This window comes from Somniosus microcephalus, chromosome 1 (genome assembly GCF_052327205.1).
Source record: "Somniosus microcephalus isolate GS21.2 chromosome 1, FLI_Smic_1.0, whole genome shotgun sequence".
Taxonomy (NCBI): Eukaryota; Metazoa; Chordata; class Chondrichthyes; order Squaliformes; family Somniosidae; genus Somniosus; species Somniosus microcephalus.
Genome location: NC_140987.1, coordinates 378,411,826 through 378,433,922, shown reverse-complemented (window position 1 = coordinate 378,433,922; position 22,097 = coordinate 378,411,826). Strand labels below are relative to the sequence as shown.

Sequence of the window (22,097 nt, the reverse complement as noted above, 5' to 3'; positions counted from 1 at the left end):
GGAGGAGCGAGTTCCAGATTTTCACTACCCTTTGCATGAAAAAGTGCTTCCTGATTTGGCCTAGCTCTAAATTTAAGATCATGCTCTCTAGTTCTGGATTCCCCCACCAGAGGAAATATTTTCTCTGTATCTACCCTATCGAATCTCTTTATCATTTTGAACACCTCGATTAGATCACCCCTCAACCTTCTAAACTCAAGGGAATACAAGCCAAGTTTTTTCAACCTGTCCTCATAATTTAACCCTTCAAGCCCAGAAGGTTATGGATTTGCCACGTGTTCCCTCATTGGTCTTTGTGTGATCAATGAAATTCAGCTCTTAACATCATACATGCTTAATGCTTGCGAGCTTTCTTAATTATATACATTTAAAACTATTAATTCTAGTTCAGCTGCAGGAATATAAGAACATAAGAAATAGGAGCAGGAGTAGGCCATATGGCACTTCGAGCCTGCTCCGCCATTCAATAAGATCATGGCTGATCTACCTCATCTCCACTTTCCTGCACAATCCCCATATCCCTTGATTCCCTTAATATTCAAAAATCTATTGATCTCTGTCTTGAATATACTCAATGACTGAGCCTCCACAGCCCTCTAGGGTAGAGAATTCCAAAGTTTCACCACCCTCTGAGTGAAGAAATTTCTCCTCCTCTCAGTCCTAAATGGCCGACCCCTCATTCTGAGACTGACCCCTGGTTCTAGACTCCCCAACCAGGGGAAGCATCTGTAATGATCAATAACATGTCATTCTATAGTGGACACTAGGTGGAGCCGTAGAGCTGTATATAGCTGTATGTATAAGACTACACTACCCAGCTGTATGTATATTAAGACTACATTACCCATGAGGCACTAGGCTACCCACAAGGCAGCAGTCAAGATGGAAGCCTCTACAGATACTGTACCTAGTCCACATGTGCTCAATAAAAGTAACTAGCAAAAGCTAGCTGTGTTCATAATAAGAATGTCTATTTATTAATGAACATAAGATGGTACCAGGATGGTGAAGATCTGCTGAAAATTGTGAAAAGTGACATGGAGAATTTGAAGCCACCAGAGCATTTGAAACTCACAGGAAATATCGACCACAATTGGCAGACTCTTAAACAACAATTCGAACTCTACATTGCAGCCATCGGATTCGGTATGAAGCCAGACGCAAGGAAGATAGCGTTGCTGCTCACGGTTGCAGGCCCACAGGCGATAGAAGTATTTAATACATTTGTATTTAATCCAGCGGAGAACAGAGAAAAATTAGAAGATGTGCTAAAAAAATTTGATGCACATTGCTCTCCCAAAAAGAATGAGACTTATGAAAGATACATCTTCCGTTCTCAGACACAGCAGCAAAATGAGACTTTTGATAGCTTTATAACTGATCTGAAACTGAAAGCACAGACATGTAATTTCTCTGAGCTCAAAGCATCCATGATTCGTGACCAGATTGTGTTTGGTATTCATGATAAAAAAGTCAGGGAACATCTGTTGCGAGAAACCGAACTAAATTTAGAAAATGCGGTGAAAATATGCCAAGCCAGCGAGCTAGCTCGAAAGCACGCGAAGACTTTCAGTGAAATCAATAATGATGCGATTGTAATGAATGATAATGCTGCTGTAGGTGCGGTGTCCTACAAGGGGAAGAAACGTGGGCAGAACAGAAATGAAAAGCAATCGGAGGATGAAATTTTTAATTGTAAATGCTGTGGTTACAAACACCAGTTAAGACAATGCCCAGCATTTGGAAAAATGTGCACAAAGTGTAATGGAAAGAATCACTTTGCCAAACAATGCTTTTCAAAAGTAAAAACTAAGAAAGGGCAACGAGTTAATGTAATTGAGGACACTGATTTAAGTGAGACATTTTTTGTATGAATGGTGTCATGTGACGATATCAAAAAGGATACAGAAAATGTGCAGCCCTCAGAAATGGACAATGCTGAACATAACGTCAATGCAGTAAAAGAGGACAAATGGATGATCCCACTGCAGGTAAATGGAGCATTAGTTACATTGAAACTGGACACTGGGGCAAAAGCAAACTTAATCAGTATGAGTGACATTAAAAATATGAAAGAAAAGCCCAAAAATACAGAAAAAGTCAGTACTACCGAAGAGCTATAATGGACAGAAAATAGATAGCTTAGGTGTATGCAGACTTAAAGTGACAGTCAAAGACAAAGTGCATCATCTCATGTTTTCTGTTGTGGCTGAAAGACTTGATTCGATACTAGGTGACAAAGCTTGTGAAGACTTAGAACTGGTCAAGAGAGTCTACTGTATAAACTGTGCCATAAGCAGACCAGATGACTCAGGTGATGAAGCAGAGAGCCCATCAAGGATGAAAAGGCCAAAGGGTATCCATGTCTTCAAAAAGCCTAGTTTCTCCAAGAAGAAAGAAAAAGACTTTAAGGTCAAAGAGAAGCCAAAGGAAGAAAAGCACAAAGAGGAAAAACACAAGGAGAAAAAGTCCAAAGATATAATCGCAGCAGATGTTGTTAAGCAGTGGAAAGAGAAAAAGAAAAAGAAGAAGCCTGCACCAGAGCAGGAAGCAGTTCCGGTGGATACTCCTTCTTTCCTCAGGCCAATCTTTGGTGTTCCATTAGCCGAGGCTGCTGAGAGGACTATGCTGTATGATGGGATCCAGCTGCCAGCAGTTTTTCGAGAGTGCATTGACTACATTGAGAGTTATGGCATGAAGAGTGAAGGAAACACTGAAACCCTCTCCAAGCAAAGATCGCAAGGAGACCTCGATCTATTCAAGACCAGATTGATGACAATGCCGCAACTGCATCTTGTCATTCACCGCCAGAACAATCTCATGAAGACACATCAGACTTACCCGTGTTGAGAAGATCCACACGTGAAGTAAAAAAGCCTGATAGACTTAATCTTTGAGTACAATGTAAAGCTTTGAAAATGTGTTGACTGTTTTGAAAATGTTTATGTTTATAGAGCACTAACAAAAGTGTTACTGATATTATCTTTATTGTTTTCTTGAAAGTTGATTGACATTGATTTTGTTAAACCTCAAAGAAAGGAGGATGTAATGATCAATAACGTCATTCTATAGTGGACACTAGGTGGAGCCATAGAGCTGTATATTGCTGTATGTATAAGACTACACTACCCAGCTGTATGTATATTAAGACTACATTACCCATGAGGCACTAGGCTACCCACAAGGCAGCAGTCAAGATGGAAGCCTCTACAGATACTGTACCTAGTCCACATGTCCTCAATAAAAGTGTCTAGCAAAAGCTAGCTGTGTTCATAATAAGAATGTCTATTTATTAATGAACATAAGAGCATCCTCCCTGCATCTACCCTGTCAAGCCCTGTAAGAATTTTGTATGTTTCAATGAGATCACCTCTCATTCTTCTAAACTCTAGAGAATATAGGCCTAGTCTACTCAATCTCTCCTCATAGGACAATCCCCCCATCCCAGAAACCAGTCTGGTGAACCTTCGTTGCACTCCCTCTATGGCAAGTATATCCTTCCTAAGGTAAAGAGTCCAAAAATGTACACAATACTCCAGGTGTGGTCTCACCAGGGCCCTACATAATTGCAGTAAGCCTTCTTTACTCTTAAACTCAAATCCTCTTGTAATAAAGGCCAACATACCATTTGCTTTCCTAATTGCTTGCTGTACCTGCATGTTAACTTTCAGTGATACTATTTGTAAAGTAGGCACAATCTAAAGAGGTAGAGAATATAGCATGGTGAAGGATGGGTTTTTGGGGGGAAAAATTCAGTTGGTTAGCACTTCCCATTAGCGCCTCCGGGGGTGTTAATGGGGCGCTAGCAACTCAGCGCCCGAGTGCAGCGATTTTAGCGCCGCTCGTAAAATTGACCTATCGTTTTGTGCTGGCGCTAAACACTACTGCCATGATCTCCTGCGCCCGCAGATCATGACATCATGCAAGTGTGCAATGCCCCGGTAGCGTCCCGGACCGTAAATTGAGTTGCTCCCTCTGCCTTAACGCCTGCCACTAGGAACAACAGGTAGTGGGAAATGTTTTCAAGGTGGGAAGGGGCTGGGGGAACGCTATTTAAAGGCATGCGCTTCCTGTTTTTTCTTGTTGGCAAAATTTTTGGAACACGCAGGTTGAGAGGGAGAGAGACGTCTGGAGAGATTTAACGTTGTCCTAAGGAGTTTTGGTCCTCAGCACCATTTTTGAGGTTCCTAAGTGCCGAGCTCTTTCCCTGGGCCTGTCCATTAGTGCTTCCAACACAATTGCTTTAGAGGTCTCTCCTGGCCGAGATTCAAGGCTGCAATGAGCAGGGTGTGGCTGGCCAGAAAGATGACCCTTCCTCTTTAAGAACTGGACGGCGTCAGTCTGTTTGGCTTCCATGCTAACTGACACCGCCTGAGCTTCGGTAGCGTTCTGAGGTAGTGCCTCGCCCCCCCAACGCTAGCGCCTTAAGAGAGGTGTGTAGCGCTTGCTTTAGTGCTCAAATCACCTCCAGGGGCGATAGAGGTGAATTTTGCAGTTGAAAGCAATAATTAGCGCTGGCCGCTAAACTTTGCGCCCGGCCGATATTAGCGCCCCAAAATGGGCGATACCCAATTTTTCCCCCTTGGTATTTTACTAATGCTGTAATGTTAATGAAGTATGCAGAGTCCAATAATGACTGCTTTTCTCAAGCATAACAGCCTAACTTTTCTCATGACAGTTCTACTTAATTTTAAGAAATGAACTTCTGCAGACTTAGAGTAAAAATATAAGGCAACTGATGGTAAAACTTAAAACAACTAGCAAATCCTAGTCTTCATCAGTTTTGCTTAAATACTGATTAGCTGCTTAACCAACTTTATGTTGTTCAACCCAAGAGAGATCCAAAGCACTATGGTGTTTGTTAGCTTTCTGTTTGTTTTATATTAAAAGAGACTGACTAAGTATTGACTTTCACAGCAGATTTCTGAAACACACCTTGAGTGGAAAATGTGTTTATGATTGCAGGTTTGGCTTCTAATGCTTCATTAATAAATCTACATTCTCTTCCTTTGTCCATAGGCTGCCTTTGAACAGCTGTTCTTCTAACAGGATGAGTTCCGGTAGTTCGGATGAGTTCTTCCAGTCAATGAATCATGCAGAGCAAACATTTCGGAAAATGGAGAACTACCTCCAGCACAAGCAACTGTGTGATGTTCTCCTGATTGCTGGAGATCATAAGATTCCTGCACATCGGTAAAGTTCAAGCGACATTTCAGTGCATCATAGGACTAGCTCACTCACTGTTAGCGAAATATATTCCACGGGTCACATGGGACCACCAGTGCTGTTCAGTTGATAAAAGCCAAAATAGTTCACTTTGAGCTATTTTACCAATAATTCAAAACACCTAATGATACCACATTAGAGTAAAGACTGGTCTATCAACTTATCAGAAGTTTTACTACATTGTTTCATATCAACCCAAAAGCCTGTGCAAACTCGGGTGTATTAAAAACCTATTAAAATGGACAAGTGAAGAATATGAAGGGTCATCTAGACTATTGACATGGTTGGCAAGTTATTATTCAATTTGCAGCACTGCCAACAGGAATAGTAGAATTCAAATATTCATCTGGTGGCATATATCTATATGTCCTGCTGTTAAACAAAATACCAATTTAGCCCCTTAACATCAGGAATTTCTATCAGCATCAGTGCTGTCGTAAAACACAGAGGAAAGGAAGAGGTGTAATATTGTGGCAAGAAAGCATCTAGATTGTGGGTTTAGTTATTCATCACGCACCACCTATTTGTGTGGCATCCTATAAAATACCAATATATCTTCTTGCCACTAAGAATCACTTTCAACAAAGAAAGTATTGCTGAGGGCAATGACAAAATTGTGTCAGTATTTTTAGAATTACCCTGGAGAAAAGGAAATTAATGTGACTTTACTTTTGTAATTTTTAATAAATCAACAATGAAGTCCACTAAAATTGCAACTTCTCACAGACATGGGCCACAACTGAACAACAGGAATTGTTGTCCTCATTTCTCCCCAGTCCTTGTTTTGAACTCTTGGGAGTGCCAGATGGTGGTGATTAAAGGCTTTTTGGCTTATTTCTCAAGACGCCAGTGCTTACACAAAGCCTAATCAAAGTTTGAATCCTATTTCTGCAGAACAAAATTAATATTCATTAAAAACTTATAACAATGTAGAAATTCTTAATGTTTACATAATTAATACTTCCTGTGGGACTGCCTATCACAGGACAAAATTTTAATTTGTTTGTTCATGGTTTTCATTAATGAATTGATGGAAATTATAAATCTAAATTTCAGTATTTTATATTATGCTGCATAATTTACAATGTATTGTGTCTTGACCAGTAATCAAACTGATGTTTATCTGATAGCAGATTGCAAGTCCATTAAATGTAGTCCAGTAGACTTAAATAACTTCCTGGTATGAAAAGCATTAAATGTACATACAAAAATATATTTGATTAAAGTGTGGCTTTCAGGATAATGAAGTTGACAAGAACATTTGTGCTGTGGTATTTATTTAGAAGCTTTCTGTTTATCTCTGATGTTATCTCCATTGTTTTCAGTCTAGTCCTCAGCGCTGTTTCAGACTATTTTGCTGCCATGTTTACAAATGATGTACGCGAGGCCAAGCAAGAAGAAATTAAAATGGAAGGTGTAGACCCAGATGCACTTAAGGCACTCGTTCATTATGCTTACACAGGTGACTTGTACTGTAATATTTATAGAGGACATTTTATCAGTTCAGTAGCAATGTCTATATTGGAGGTCAACCTCCATTTCAGATTTCCAATAAAGGAAACAGCAGTTGCATTTCACAATACATCTGAGTCAACTGTCTTGACTCTGAACGTGTTTCAAGGTAGAGGATATGTGCATTGAATGTTTTGTTTTAAAATACTGTACTTATGTGGAGGACTTAAAACTGGGTTATGCTTCCTGTTTTGGAAAACTGTCAAATGCTCAAGTGTTGTTCCTGCGCACAAGCACACGCAGATCAAGAGTGTGATATATATTTAGTCCTTTTTTATTTTTAGCCATTTAACAATCCTACATGGATGGCACAGAGCCATGTGATCCAAATAATGAAACTAAAAATTATTGTATTTTTAAAATTTAAGTATATCAATCCAAAGAGTTTGCAAAAATGTTGGATTTAAATGATAAGTAATTGTATTTACTCATAGATCACCCATAACATTGCTCAGATGAAGCTTTGGTTCTATATATGTGACCTGTATTGAACTGATGTTGCCACTTTGTTTTTCACCCAGCTCTTGCCGTTGACTTTCAAGGGCTTCGTTTATCTATCAGATGGGGAAGGAGAGTGGAATTCTATTTTAAACTGGCATGACTGAGGTCAAATTCATTCTGCTGCTGCTTACAGAACATTCTGTTCTTTCTGCATAGTTTCTATTACTTTCCTTTTTCTTTTTCTATTATTTTTCCCCTGACCCTGTTACTATCCCCTTTTCTCTTTATTTTCATCTCCCTTTAATTCTCTCACTGACCTTAGTGTTCCTTCTGTTACTCCAGCAATCTCTGCCAACTGCATCCTTTTCCTTCAGTGATCTGTAACCGCTGCCTTTTTCTCCATAAATTTCTCACAACGGGACTGGAGCTGTTGAAACTAGAAGTTACGGGTGCTATAGAAGGGCCTGAGCGAGAAGGACAAGGTTGGCAATGGAGGAAATCCGGGATATGCATGTCTTTAGTCTGCTGTGCATTCCCGTGTATTCTTCATGTTGGGTCTGAGACGAACTGGGCCCTGGAGTACAGGGGTATGTGCTACAGAGGTGTTGTCTGCTTGCTTGTGACTGGGGAAATGGGGGTGGGATCAGGGCCGAGGCTACTGTGATGTGATTACACTGATCTGGCCTCAGTTTCTGGAATATTATTCCGAGGGCCGCCTAGATTAAAATGCTTCCACCTCATTCCAGGAATTTCATTCCAAGGGTTGCCCAGATTACACTGATTCCACCTCATTCCAGGAATTTCATGCCCAAATGCCACCTAGATTACACTGCTCCCGCCTCAGTCCAAGAATTTAATTCCCAGGGCCTCCTACATGACTCTGCTTCCGCCTCAGTCCACCTCATCCGGGGAGATGTTGAAGCAATTGGAAGGAGGGATGTGGAAGTTTGTAACTTTTTTTAAATGATTGACTTTGTTATGTATTAATTATGTGATCAAGTTTATCTTAAGAGGATATAATGGCCCGGATTTTGCGGGGCCGATGACCGCGTACGTCGTAAGCCCTCAGAATGGCGCCCGCAAGTTCCGGGTTTCTGCATGCGCGAAAACCCGGAACTTGTGATCTGCCAAGTTTCTCCTCGACAGATCGGCCGCCTGCGCCCCAGAAACAGTCTCGCTGGTGCAGAGTTGCCCAACTACTGCCCAACAAATGCTCACTAAACCGTTGTGCCCGGTAAGGCCTGCTTTTACCAGCATAAGGGTTAAAATAAATGTTCAATTAAAATTTTTTAAATGATTAATACATACAAAAACATTTAAAATTAATTCATGTAAATTTTGGGCCGGATTAAAATGTTTTTTATTATTTTTCAAAAAATTAAATTTCTTTTTTAAATGCTTAATCAAAGGGACTTTTAATTAATTTTGTACCTGGGAATATTTATTTTTATTAGAATTGCATTAATCATTTATTTATTTGGGAATTTCTCATAAGCTTATGAGGCATCCCCCTTTCTAATTGGTTGGCCTGGCCCATGTGATCCCAGGGACGCTTCCAAACCACCTTCCTCCTGGTATCCATGGGCCTTTAGGCAGGCATATGCCTGGAGGCCCAGGACCCGAAGACTCCGAAGCCCGGGAGCCACCAGGTACTTTTGTACTTTTTTTCGGGGCGGAGGCATACTTCAGAGGTACATTTTCGACTGCAAATTTCCACCCATTGTGTTGGGTGAGGCAGTGTCATGGTGGCTGCATTTCTTTAAAAAACATTTTTCACTGAATTGTAACTCGGCAGCTTCTTTGCTGCAATGTCACTGGTTAGATTTCCTGTTGCAATCTGATTGGTGAATGCCAAAATAGAAAATAACTAATTAGAAGGAAAAAAGATAGAAAATTTTCTGCACAGATTATAACAAAAAATCTATCTAATCACTTTGCAGTAAAACAACGTTTTTCAATGATATCACTTCTGCACCAATCGTATCAAGCCAAAACCAAGTGTACACTGGAGAGAGAGCTGAGACTCAATAAAAAGAATCTAAGTTGTTCAAATAGGAGGGCCTCTCAGTATAAAATTATAGTGCTTCATATAGTATTGATATTCTTCCACTAGATGTCACCAATATGTAAATACTACATCATATTTTAATTGTAACACAAGCTAAAGCATTGAGGAGCATGGCCTTGCTCTACATTGGCTCCCAGTTAAGCAACGCCTCGACTTTAAAATTCTCATCATTGTTTTCAAATCGCTCCTTGGCCTCGACCCTCTCTATCTCTGTAATCTCCTCCAGCGCACAACCCTCAGAGATATCTGTGCTCCTTTAATCCTTGACCTTCAGCTGCCAAGTTTAAAATATCTTTCACTCCCCTGTAAGAAACAACTTTGCTGTTGACTAGTCCTGGTGTTTGTCTCACAGGTCTCTTGGAGCTAAAAGAGGAAACTATAGAGAGCTTATTGGCTGCAGCATGTCTTCTTCAGCTCTCTCAAGTGGTGGAGGTGTGCTGCAACTTCCTCATGAAACAGCTCCATCCATCAAATTGCTTGGGAATAAGGTCCTTCGCTGATGCTCAAGGCTGCATGAATCTGCTTAAGGTGGCTCACAGCTATACCACGGTAAGGACTTCACAGATTAACATATAGCTTTTGTCACTGTTTCTAGATGCAATTCCAAATTGGAATTTTCCAAGTGAAGAGAAAAGCAAGGTCCTAAAACTTGAACCCACAGCAGGAAATTATTGCAAATCACCACCTTGCCTGGCTATCTGATGACTGTGCAGTATTTATCAAGTGAGACAGTCACCAAGTTTTTGACTACAAAATTGCTGTAAGCATGGTCATTCATGAAGCGACTCCCTAGAATTATTACATATAAACATTTTTGTACATTAAATGTTGTAGTGTGGCAGAGCCACTGAGGGACTCTGAACAACTGTACATAATTCCCTTTAACGAGGTGTTAGCTGCAGACTAAATCTGTACCATTGTATATACTGTTTGCATGTACAGTGCGCGGTCCCTTTAAGAGCACGGGCAAACGCGATGACGTCATGCCGCTAATCACGTGATCACTCAAACGCAGGAAAAACGCGATGACGTCATTCATAGTTCTCTTGCATCCATCTGTTTAAACTCGTTAGTTTGACATTAGAAACCTTTTTGATTGATTGCCTGCGTCGAACTCAATCTCTAGATAGGAATTTGACCATTCCTACATTGGTGACCCTGACGTTTGTGAACGGATTTTGTTAGATCCGTGTATCTTGTTGTTGTGTCCTTCAAGAATCAGACAAGAGACTGCAGGGAACGATCAACAGGTGTTTACTGAATGAGGGTTACTCTAGAACTAACTGTACAAATCACGACTCAGGGTTTATATACAGGTGTGGTCACTGCCGGTACTACAGTATACAGGAGCTGTAAAAAGTAGTTCTCCCCTTAAAGGTACATACATTACAATTCCTCCCCTTTTAGATTAACAGTACCATAACACTCATTTAACAATTAAATATCAAACTAATTACAATTAACACTTTTAACATGCAACATTAACTGAAAATAGTCTATTTATAAATTCAGTCTTTGGGGAGGCTTCCTGATCCTTTCTGGATAGCGCCTTTCCCGAGTGTCTTGCTCTTGGTGTGGAGGCGATTCTGGCCCCCTGTCGTCGGTTGGTTCATCCGCTTCCGATGCTACTGTTTCTGGGGTAGATGCTACCTGTACGTCGGGTTCATCACCAGGTACGTATGGGCGAGACATGGGGTTGACTCGTTCCTGTGACTCTAGGATCTGGTCAGCATGGCATCTCACAATATTCTCCCCAATATCCACTGTGTACATTATTGGCCCCTGCCGTGTGCATATCGTTCCTGGTTGCCATTTCTCTGTTCGGTAGTCGCGGGCCAAGACTGGTTGCCCTACATTGAAGCTCCTTGTTGGCTTCTCATGGATGTGCTGGAATTGCTTATTCTCAACATCTCTTCGTACATTTGGTCTGAGCAAATCCAGACGAGATCTCAACCTTCGGTTAAAGAACATCATGGCCGGGGCCTGGTTGGTGACTGCATGTGTCGCATTTCTGTAGGCTAACAGGAAATTGTCCACCTTATGCTGCAATGGAATGTCGTCATCGCACATGGCCCTTACTGATTTTTTAAAGGTTTGTACGAACCTCTCAGCCAATCCATTTGTGGCTGGATGATACGGGGCGGATGTGTAATGCCTTACCCCATTCCTTTTCATAAATCTTCGAAACTCTTCGGACACAAACTGTGGTCCGTTATCAGAGCAAATCTGCTCTGGCAAGCCGTTCCTGGCAAAAATGGTCCGTAGGACTGCAATAGTTTTCTCCGTGGTGGTGGAGGACATTTTGATCACCTCAGGCCATTTCGAGTGCGCATCCACGGCTATTAAAAACATTGAGTCCATGAATGGACCAGCAAAATCAATATGCACCCGTTGCCATGGAGATGAGGGCCACTCCCATGGGTGTAGAGGGGCATGTGGTGGTGCATTTTGGACCTTCTGGCATCCTGAGCAGCTCTTTGTCAGGTCCTCGATTTGCTGATTGATCCCCGGCCACCACACATAAGCCCTAGCAAGGCTTTTCATTTTCACCCCTCCCAGATGACCTTCGTGAAGCTCTTTGAGCACTCTCTCCCTTAACTTGGGTGGAATTACCACTCGGGATCCACACATCAAGGTCCCGTGGCATACTGACAGCTGTTCTCTTCTGGATGAGAATGCTGGCAACAGTGAGTCGCCATGTGCTGGCCATCCCTTCACCGTCAAATCATATACCCGAGACAGTGTCGGGTCATTTCGGGTCTCCTTCTCTATACCAGCGTTAGTTACTGGCAAGCATTCAATTATTGTCAAATGAAATATTTCGACAGGGTCCACTGCTGGTGCTTCCTCCGCAGTAGGCAGTGGCAGGCGTGATAGCCCATCAGCGTTTCCATGCTGTTTCGTGCCCTTATACTCAATTTCATACTGGTGCACCCCTAGAAAAAGGGACCATCTTTGTAGCCGTTGCGCAGTCATCACCGGAACGCCCTTCTTTGGATTAAAGATGGAGACAAGTGGTTGGTGGTCAGTCAGCAAGGTGAACTTCTGCCCGTGCAGATAGTGATTGAACTTTTTCACTCCCCACACTAGGCTGAGGGCCTCCCTGTCAATCTGGGTGAAGTTACACTCGGCTGAGGTTAGTGACCGAGACGCAAAGGCTACTGGCCTCTCCGAGCCGTCCGGGAATTTGTGCGACAGCACCGCTCCAATGCCATAGGGTGATGCATCACACGCCAACTGAATTGGTAGTGCTGGGTTGAAATGAGCCAACACCTCTTTTGATGTGATCAATGCTTTGCTCTTCTGGAAAGCTCGTTTACATTCGTCACTCCACTTCCATGGTACCCCCGTTTGCAGTAGGGTGTTCAGTGGGTGTAGTACTGTAGACAAATTCAGCAAGAACTTATGGTGGTAGTTCACCAGCCCGAGGAACGATCTCAGTTGTGACACATTTTCCGGTGCTGGAGCCTTGACTACTGCCTCAATCTTTTCAGGGGACTTATGTAACCCCTCTTTATCAATAACGTGGCCACAATACGAGATCTGCTTCTGGAAAAACTCGCATTTGTGGCGATTAGCTCGGAGCGCATATTCCTTCAATCTAGTGAGCACCTGCTCCAGGTTGGCGAGGTGATCACTGTCATTTTCGCCCGTGACCAGGATGTCATCCAAATAACACTGGGTCCCTGGAATCCCTTGCAGGACTTGATCCATTGCCCTTTGCCAAATAGCCGGAGCTGATGCTACCCCGAACACCAGCCGATTGTATTGGTAGAGACCTTTATGAGTGTTGATCGTGAGGTACTGTTTCGAGGCTTCTTCTACCTCCATTTGCAGGTACGCCTGGGCCAGATCAATCTTAGTGAAGCGTTTCCCTCCAGATAGCGAGGCGAAAATATCTTCAATCTGCGGAAGCGGATTTTGTACAGTGTGAAGGACTGGGTTCACTGTCACCTTAAAGTCCCCACAGATGCGAACCTTCTTTGGTTCCCCAGGCGTATTACTCAACGACCTCTTCATTACAGGAACGATGGGTGTAGCCCACTCGCTCCAGTCCACTTTGGACAGTACTCCTGAACGTTCCAAACCTTCCAGCTCTGCTTCGACGGCTGGGCAGATCGCATAAGGTACCGGTCTGGCCTTAAAAAACTTTGGGCTTGCATTTTCCTCTATTTTGATCATCGCTGTTATGCCTTTTAGTGTTCTGAGTCCCTGCTGGAACACTTCTTGTGCGTCAGTTAGCATTTTTGACAGTCGTCCAGGTGTGACGTCGTCATCCTTTTTGGCACCTACACTCAATGCTTGTATGGAATGCCAATCTAGCTGTATCTTCCGGATCCATTCACGTCCTAGTAGTGGTGGTCCTCCATCTGGCAATACATATACGTCCATTTTTGGTGTTTCCTTGCCGTTATATATAACGTTCACCCTTATTTTTCCTTTGGGGTAGACTTTTTGCCCCGTGTACGTCTTCAAGACAACCTTTGTATCTCTCAAGGGTATATGTGAGAATAGCCGCTTGTAGTCCCTTCGGTTTATGACTGTTAGGGCTGATCCTGTGTCCAATTCCATTTTCACTTGGACTCCTGCTATCTTGAGCGTGACCCAGATAGTCTGGTGATCCTCCGTTTTGATCACATTATGTAGTTTCAGACAATCCAGCTCCTTGCTTCTGGAGTCTGTATCACTTTTCTGTTCATCTGAACTACTCGCCGTCACCTTATGTACCTTCTTGTACTTCTCATGTGGAGATTTCTTGCTGCTGGTTTTCTTTCCCGACCTGCAGACTCTTGCTATGTGTCCTTCTTTTCCACACTGTCTGCACACTTTGCCCTTGAACCAGCAATCCTTATGGTCGTGTGTTGTTCTGCCGCAGCGATAGCACTTCACTGTTCCGTATGACATTTCATTTGTGCCATATTCTTGCGGTCTCCGTTGTATCTCTGCCACGCCCTGTGCTGCTGCTTCGTGTGATACTGCAATGTTGAAAGCCTTGTCCAGCGTAAGATCCTTTTCTGATTGAAGCCGTTTCTGGGTTCCTTCACTTTGAAGCCCACACACAAACTTGTCCCTTAAAGTATCTGCTAGTCCCGTTCCAAACTGGCAGTGTTTCGATAGCTTGCGCAGTTCCGTTAAATACTCAGCATTACTTTCATCTTTATGCTGGTTCCTTTTGTGAAACTTAAATCTTTCTGCTATCAGCAGCGGTGTGGGGTTTAAGTGGTCGTGTAGGATTGACACTGTGTTTTCGAAATCCTTTTCTACTGGCTTCTCTGTGGTTACTAGGTTTCATAGTAAGCCATACGTTTTTGCACCCATTGAATTCAACAATACCAGCGCTTTCTTGTCATCTGGCACTTCATTCGCCTTGCAGTATACTTCTATGCGTTCGACATATGTTGTCCAATCTTCGACTTCATTGTCGAACGCTGTGATACTGCCACTCTTCGGCATTTTTGGGTGTGGTTAGACTGGCTTAAAATGGCGTCTCCCGCGCTTTCCTTTCTTCCCTGCTGCGGCTTAAAATGGCGTCTCCCGTGCTTTCCTTTCTTCCCCGCTGACGCTGCTCGGCCCTTGAACACCGGCTGCGCTCTGCTCTCTCTCGCCTCTCTCCCCCATTGATGCCCCTCGGTCCTGAACACCGGCTGCGCCCTGTGCGCTCTACCCTCTCTCTCTCTCCCCCGTCGACGCTGCTCGGCCTTTTTCTGTGCTGTCGGTCGGCTCTAGCCGCCGCTGTCTGGGAAGGGTCTGCGCAGTACCTGTTGCCAGCCCCGTTTCGCTGGACCACCGTGACTGGAAAGCCAAGCCTGGCTCTCGACAGCCTCCCCTGCGATGCTCAAATCTCCGCTGGATGACTGGGGGGTTTCCCATGGTCGACGCCCGTGCTTCTGGACTCGGCCTTCTTCCACTGTTCTCCAGGAGTGAATCCCTGGGAGGTGATGCAGAGTTGCAGGTAGGTTTGAATCTGCTCGTCGCCAATGTTAGATCCGTGTATCTTGTTGTTGTGTCCTTCAAGAATCAGACAAGAGACTGCAGGGAACGATCAACAGGTGTTTACTGAATGAGGGTTACTCTGGAACTAACTTTACAAATCCCTACTCAGGGTTTATATACAAGTGTGGTCACTGCCGGTACTACATTATACAGGAGCTGTAAAAAGTAGTTCTCCCCTTAAAGGTACATACATTACAGATTTCGCAAAAGGAACACAGCATGGAGGCAAATGCTGTTTCGTTGAAGCTGCCGCAGTTCTGGGGGCAACAAGCGACCTCGTGGTTCATCCAAGTTGAAGCCCAGTTCGCCCTGAGAGGCATCGTTGAGGATCAGATCCGATACTTATAAGTGGTCTCCGCACTCGACGGCTCTACCACCTCGCGGATCATCAGTCTTCTCGGGAACCCCCCAGCGGACCGCAAGTATGAGACCCTCAAGGCGCGGTTGCTACAGGTTTTCGGGCTCACGAAATCAGAGCGCGCCCGTCGGCTGCTCGCTATGCCCGGGATCGGGGACTCCAAACCTTTCGAGCTGCTGAGCCAAATGCTCACACTCCTCGGCTCTGAACCAGAATGCTTTCTCTTCAGAGAGTTATTCCTCAGCCAATTACCGGAGCAAGTGCAAGCGGCCTTGGCGAGATCCGAGGTCGAAGACTGCGCAGCGCTCGCTGCCGAGGCAGACAAAATATTTGCAGTTACGCAACAGTATTGCGCTGCCATGAGGCGTCCATCCCCCACAGATGCCGCCCCAGCTCCTCAGCCCGCGGGGCTGTGCTTCTACCACGCGTGGTTTGGCGCGAAGGCGAGATGTTGCCGCCCTCCCTGCAGTTTCTCTCAAAAAAAATAAAAAACAACAACTCCGTCCAATGAAGAACGGGTCTAACGGGTGCCCTGCAGCCGCGCTGGCAATCGGCAATGCAGGCAAGCTGCTCTTCATCACAGATACCCTCTCCGGTCGTCGGTTCCTGTGCGACACCGGAGCGCAGTGCAGCATTCTACCCGCGTCAGCTCTTGATGTACAGGCTGGGAGGCACGGCCTCCCCCTCGAAGCGGCTAATGGCGGAGCTATTCGGACCTTCGGCAGACGGCGGGTCCAGGTGTGCTTCGGCGGCCAGCGGTTTATCTGGGAATTTGTTACAGCCAAGGTTTTGCAAGCCATTCTCGGTGCAGAGTTCCTGTGCACCAACGGCCTCCTGGTTGATGTAAGGAACTGGCGTCTGATCAACGCGGCCACGTTTCACTCTATCCCTTGCCACCGTAGTAACACCAGGTCGCGCACCGTCTCCTGCGCTTTCCCGACTCCAAATGAGTTGGCTCACCTGCTAGACGATTTTCCAGACCTGACCAGGCCCACGTTCTCCTCCACGGCCATGAAACATGGTGTGGAACACCACATCACCACCACCAGCCCCCCGGTCCACACGCGGGCCCGGCGCCTCGAACCTGGCAAGCTAGCGGTCGCGAAGACGGAGTTTGCAACAATGGAACGCTTAGGGATTATTCGCAGGTCGAATAGTCCCTGGTCTCCGCCTCTTCACATCGTTCCGAAACCTGGCGGCGGATGGCGGCCTTGCGGCGACTATCGGCGCCTAAAAGACGCCACCACTCCTGATCGATACCCGATCCCCCACATCCAGGATTTCTCTGCCCATTTGGCAGGAAACACCGTTTTTTCCAAAGTTGACCTTGTCCGAGGCTACCACCAGGTCCCGGTGCACCCGCAAGACGTCCCGAAGACTGCAGTCATCACCCCTTTCGGTCTCTTCGAATTTTTAAGGATGCCGTTTGGGTTGAAGAACGCCGCCCAGGCTTTCCAGCGCCTCATGGACCCCGTGCTGCGGGACCTCAAGTTCCTTTTCGTCTACTTAGATGATATCCTCATTGCTAGTCCTAATAAGGAGGAACACATCTCTCACCTACGCACCCTCTTTCGACGCCTCAGCCAACACGGCCTGATTATCAACCCAGTCAAGTGTCAGTTTGGCCTGCACCAAATTGATTTCCTGGGACATCGCATTACCTCAGAGGGAGTGGTTCCTTTGCAAGCGAAGGTAGAGGCGGTGACAGCCTTTCCACGCCCGCAGAACATAAAGGCCCTGCAGGAGTTCCTCGGCATGGTAAATTTTTACCACCGTTTCGTGCCTAAGGCAGCACTGCTCATGCAGCCCCTGTATGAGGCCCTCAAGGGCAAGTCTGGCAAGGATCCGGTAGGCTGGACGGTTGACATGGACCGGGCATTCACCAACACCAAGAGCGCCTTAGCCAACGCGACCATGCTGGCGCACCCGCTACCAGGAGCCACCATCGCCCTCACCACCGACGCATCAGATTACGCAATCGGCGCTGTTCAGGAACAGTGGGTGAACGGGACGTGGCAGCCGTTGGCATTCTTCAGCCATCAACTGCGGCATAACGCGCGGGCGTACAGTACTTTCGACAGGGAGTTACTAGCCGTTTTTCTGGCCATCTGCCATTTCTGGTTCTTGTTGGAAGGACGTCCTTTCACCGCCTTCGTCGACCATAAGCCACTGACCTTTGCCATGGCCAAGACTGCCGAACCGTGGTCATCTCGACAACAACGTCAGCTGACATACATCTCCGAATTTACCACAGATATTCAGCACATGGCCAGTAAAGACAACCTGGTGGCAGATTGCCTCTCCCGCGTGACCGTGCATGCAGTCCAGCTGGGCATCGACTATGCCCTCATGGCAGCAGACCAAGTCTCAGACCCAGAAGTGCAGGCTTACCGCACCAACACCACTAGCCTCCAGTTGGCCGACGTCAGGTTCCATTCAGCTGGTACCACGTTGCTGTGTGACGTCTCCGTTCGGGACCCTCGCCCTATTGTGCCGGTCGCCTGGCGCCGCAAGGTGTTTGACGCCATACATGGGTTGTCACATCCAGGAATGAAGGCTTCTCAGAAGCTAATGTCATCTAAGTTCGTTTGGCGGAGCATGCATAAAGATGTCCGCGACTGGGCCAACACCTGCGTGGTCTGCCAAAAGGCCAAGGTACAGCGCCACATCAAGGCTCCATTGGCCACCTTTGCAGTTCCTGAGCGTCGGTTTGACCACATTAATGTGGACCTGGTAGGACCACTTTCACCTTCACATGGTTTTACGCACATCCTGACCATAGTAGATCACACCACCAGATGGCCAGAGGCGGTTCCCCTGTCCTCTACTACTTCAGCAGACGTGACCAGGGCATTCATCTCTTCATGAGTCGCCCGTTTTGGAGTGCCTGCTGACATCTCTTCGGACCGGGGACCGCAGTTTTCCTCCGAGCTCTGGAATGCGGTGGCTCAAGGACTCGGTGTCAAATTACACCGCACCACAGCCTACCACCCACAAGCGAACGGTCTGTGCGAACGTTTTCACAGATCGCTTAAGGCCGCACTGAGGGCCAGCCTCCAAGACGCTGGATGGGCAGACAAGCTGCCGTGGGTCATGTTGGGCCTTTGCACGGCCCCCAAGGAAGATCTTCACTCTTCCGTGGCAGAGCTCATTCATGGTCAGCCGCTGCGAGTGCCAGGGGATTTCCTGCCAACACCAACGGAGCCATGGTCTGCCTCACGCCAGCTTATCAGCCACCAGGAAACAGCCAGATGTTTCGCGCCGGTTCCCACATCGCATCACGGGTTTCAGGGCTCTCACGTTCCGGCAGATCTGAAAAAAGCTGACTACATGTTCATCTGCCACGGTGCTCACCGGGATCCGCTAAAGGCCCCATACACTGGTCCTTTCCGCGTGTTAGAGGCAGGAGACAAAACTTCAAGGTGGATGTCGGTGGTAAACTGGACCACGTTTCAGTCGACCGTTTGAAGCCAGTGCACCTGGACCTTGACCGTCCCGTCGAGACCGCACAGCCACCGAGATGAGGTCAGCCGCCCACCGTCGTCACGCCAGAACAAGTGCAACCGCCTGTTAGACCGCCCGCCATCCAACAGCTTCCGCTTCGGGAATACAGGTGTCGTTCTGACAGGCTTGTCAGACCCCCTCACCGTTTGACTTTTTCCGTTAAAGACAATTCTGGGGGGGCGCATGTGGCAGAGCCACTGAGGGACTCTGAACAACTGTACATAATTCCCTTTAACGAGGTGTTAGCTGCAGACTAAATCTGTACCATTGTATATACTGTTTGTATGTACAGTGCGCGGTCCCTTTAAGAGCGTAGGCAAACACGATGACGTCATGCCGCTAATCACGTGATCACCCAAACGTTGGTAAAACGTGATGACATCATGACGCCATCCACGGGACCGCCCAGGCAGTCCTCGTGGAGCCTCCGACCTGTTAAGACCTGTATTCATAGTTCTCTTGCATCCATCTGTTTAAACTCGTTAGTTTGACATTAAAATCCATCAAACTCAATCTCTAGATAGGAATTTGACCATTCCTACAGTAGCTTATATCTTGGAAACTATTTTTAAGACATTAGTTTTGCTTCGCTTTTTTTTGACATTTCCCACTGTAAGGGTCAGTATGAAATAGGCAGCCTGGTTCCAACTCCCAAGGCATTTGCTATTAAATTGGCACTGGTCTGTAAACTTCATTCAGACAGCTGTAAGGGTGCTTACTGCAGGAAGGGGAATGCCACTTGGTGTCTTTCTTAGTGGTATTGAGGCACACAGCTAAAAGGAGTTTTAACTTGCACTGAAACTCATGCAGTATCTCACCTGGAAGTGCTCCCAAAGTGGTACAATATGTGGAAAAAAAAATAATTCCTCAGGACTCTATCCTTCACCGTAATATGTACAAAAATGCATCAGTATCTGGTTGTTTTTCAAGAGGTAAGTGTGTGACAATTCTTGCATTCATAGTGCCATTTTGGAAACATCTAATAACCATCTAATTACTGTCCACCTGGGGACTCAAGTTACATCCAGGTTAACAGTATTTCTGTAAGCCATCTTATTCAGTGGTTGTAGTGATGTCAGTAAATTGGTGATAAGGTCTCAGTTCTGTAAGCCTTTGTAGGCTTGGACTTTTTTCTTATTCCAGAGACTTAAGTACAAAATCTATGTTGACATTTCAGGGCAGTACTCAGGGAGGTGCTGTCTTTTGGATGAGATGTTAAACTGAAGCCTCATCTACCCTAACAGATGGACATTAAAAGATCCCATGACACTGTTTTGAAGAAGAGCAGGGAAGTCCTCCCCGGTGACCTGGCCAATATTTATCCCTCAACCAACATCACTAAAATAGATTATCTGGTCATTATCACATTGCTGTTTGTGGGAGCTTGCTGTGCACAAATTGGCTGCTGCTTTCCCTACATTACAACAGTGACGACACTTCAAAAGTACTTCATTGGCTGTAAAGTGCTTTGGGATGTCCTGAGGTTGTGAATAGCGCTATATAAATGCAAGTCTTTCCTTTTTTAATATAGTATTGTTGATATTGAACAATATGGAAATCGAGAAAGCAGACAAAATTGTTTAATTGGGTCATCTAAGGACATCAGATAGCTAAAAATAACAAACAAAAGAGGTTAAACAGAAAATAGTAACTGCAAAAGAAGAATTTAACAACTTGAAGGAATTTCTGTGCAACTGTAAAATTAAAATGGTAAGAAGTAGAACAGTTAATTGTTATGTGGCATCAACAGCATTGTTCAAATGTGAACTTTGGACCCTGAATGCTGAAGTAAGGTTCCTGTGCTGTGTAACTTATGATGGTACAGTTGTATACTGAAAATTAGTTGACTTAGCTTGAATTAATGCAAGTGATGAGGCTCATTTATAATGAGAGAAGTAACATAAGCCGGAATTTTTGGGGGGTCAGCAGGCGGGATCAGTGGCAGGTCGGGTGGGAAAGTGTTTTTTTCCCACAATGGGTCGGGACCCTGCTGTCAACCCACCACCACACGCCATTCCCAATGTCCGGTTTGTCAGCGCTGAGCAGATCCAACAGGCAGCGGCGGGGGAGCCAATTAATCTCAGTAACATCTAGTTGACAGATCATTAACAGGCTTTTTTCACTTACCTTTTCACTTTAACTTCATGGCCACGAGAACCACACTGTTTGGGAACTATGGCTGTCAAGCTGAGGCAGGAGTTCAATGGCCCATTGCTCCAGCTGATTACTTGACAGTTTCAAATGGACAGTAAAAGCTCCAACCTGACAGATCATCACTTTCCTCAGCCACAAGCTGTTTCTCAGTCCATTTCCACCACAAATTCTGCAGGCTTTCCACTTTCCATCTAGTATCACCTTCTGGAAGAACTCTCTTGCCATTGACAGAATGCTTCTGTCATCTCTACTTCACCTGCCATCTATTCCATCAACATGGGTGCCCTTTTCTACTGTCTTACCTTAGTCCTCAGAATCTCACCACGATCAGCCCCAACATCAACAGTACCAGGCACTCCAGCAGCACCAACAACAACACCAACCTTCTCCGCAATCAACTGATGCTGCACAGGACAGAGGACATCAGCACCCAACCACATTGCTGCCCGGGAGGCCAGGGAGGGCCTCATCATGGCCAGATTTACTTCACTTGATGCTGTACACCCTGGCTGCCACATGATGCGCCAGGTTGGCATCACCCCACAACAACACCATAAAGCATCCCTACAATGCTCAAGCCATTCCTTTCAAACTCACCTCTTCTTCTTCTTAGGCAGTCCCTCGGAACTGAGGATGTCTTGCTTCCACATTAAAAATGAGTTCTCAGGTGACTGATGAGTCCAGTATGGGACCTACAGGGGTAGATTTTCCCGAACCTGTCGGGAAGAAGGCGGGACTTCCCCTTTCGGGTTTTTGACCCGCCTACTTCAACGTCCGGCTAATCTGTGCAATTTTCCCTTGATTGACCTTGTTGAGCCCGCCCAGCAGGCTCAGCAGGCC

General features: G+C 45.6%; 1 protein-coding gene across 1 annotated transcript in view; it reads left to right on the top strand.

The window, feature by feature from the left end:
* Positions 1 to 22,097, top strand: part of klhl4 (kelch-like family member 4) — a 288,626-nt gene that overhangs the window by 143,696 nt on the left and 122,833 nt on the right. Inside the window, exons 2-4 of the mRNA XM_085996076.1 lie at positions 5,020 to 5,193; positions 6,552 to 6,688; positions 9,600 to 9,796. Coding sequence (XP_085852202.1) covers positions 5,020 to 5,193; positions 6,552 to 6,688; positions 9,600 to 9,796 — 508 coding nt within the window. The remainder of the gene's footprint in view (positions 1 to 5,019; positions 5,194 to 6,551; positions 6,689 to 9,599; positions 9,797 to 22,097) is intronic.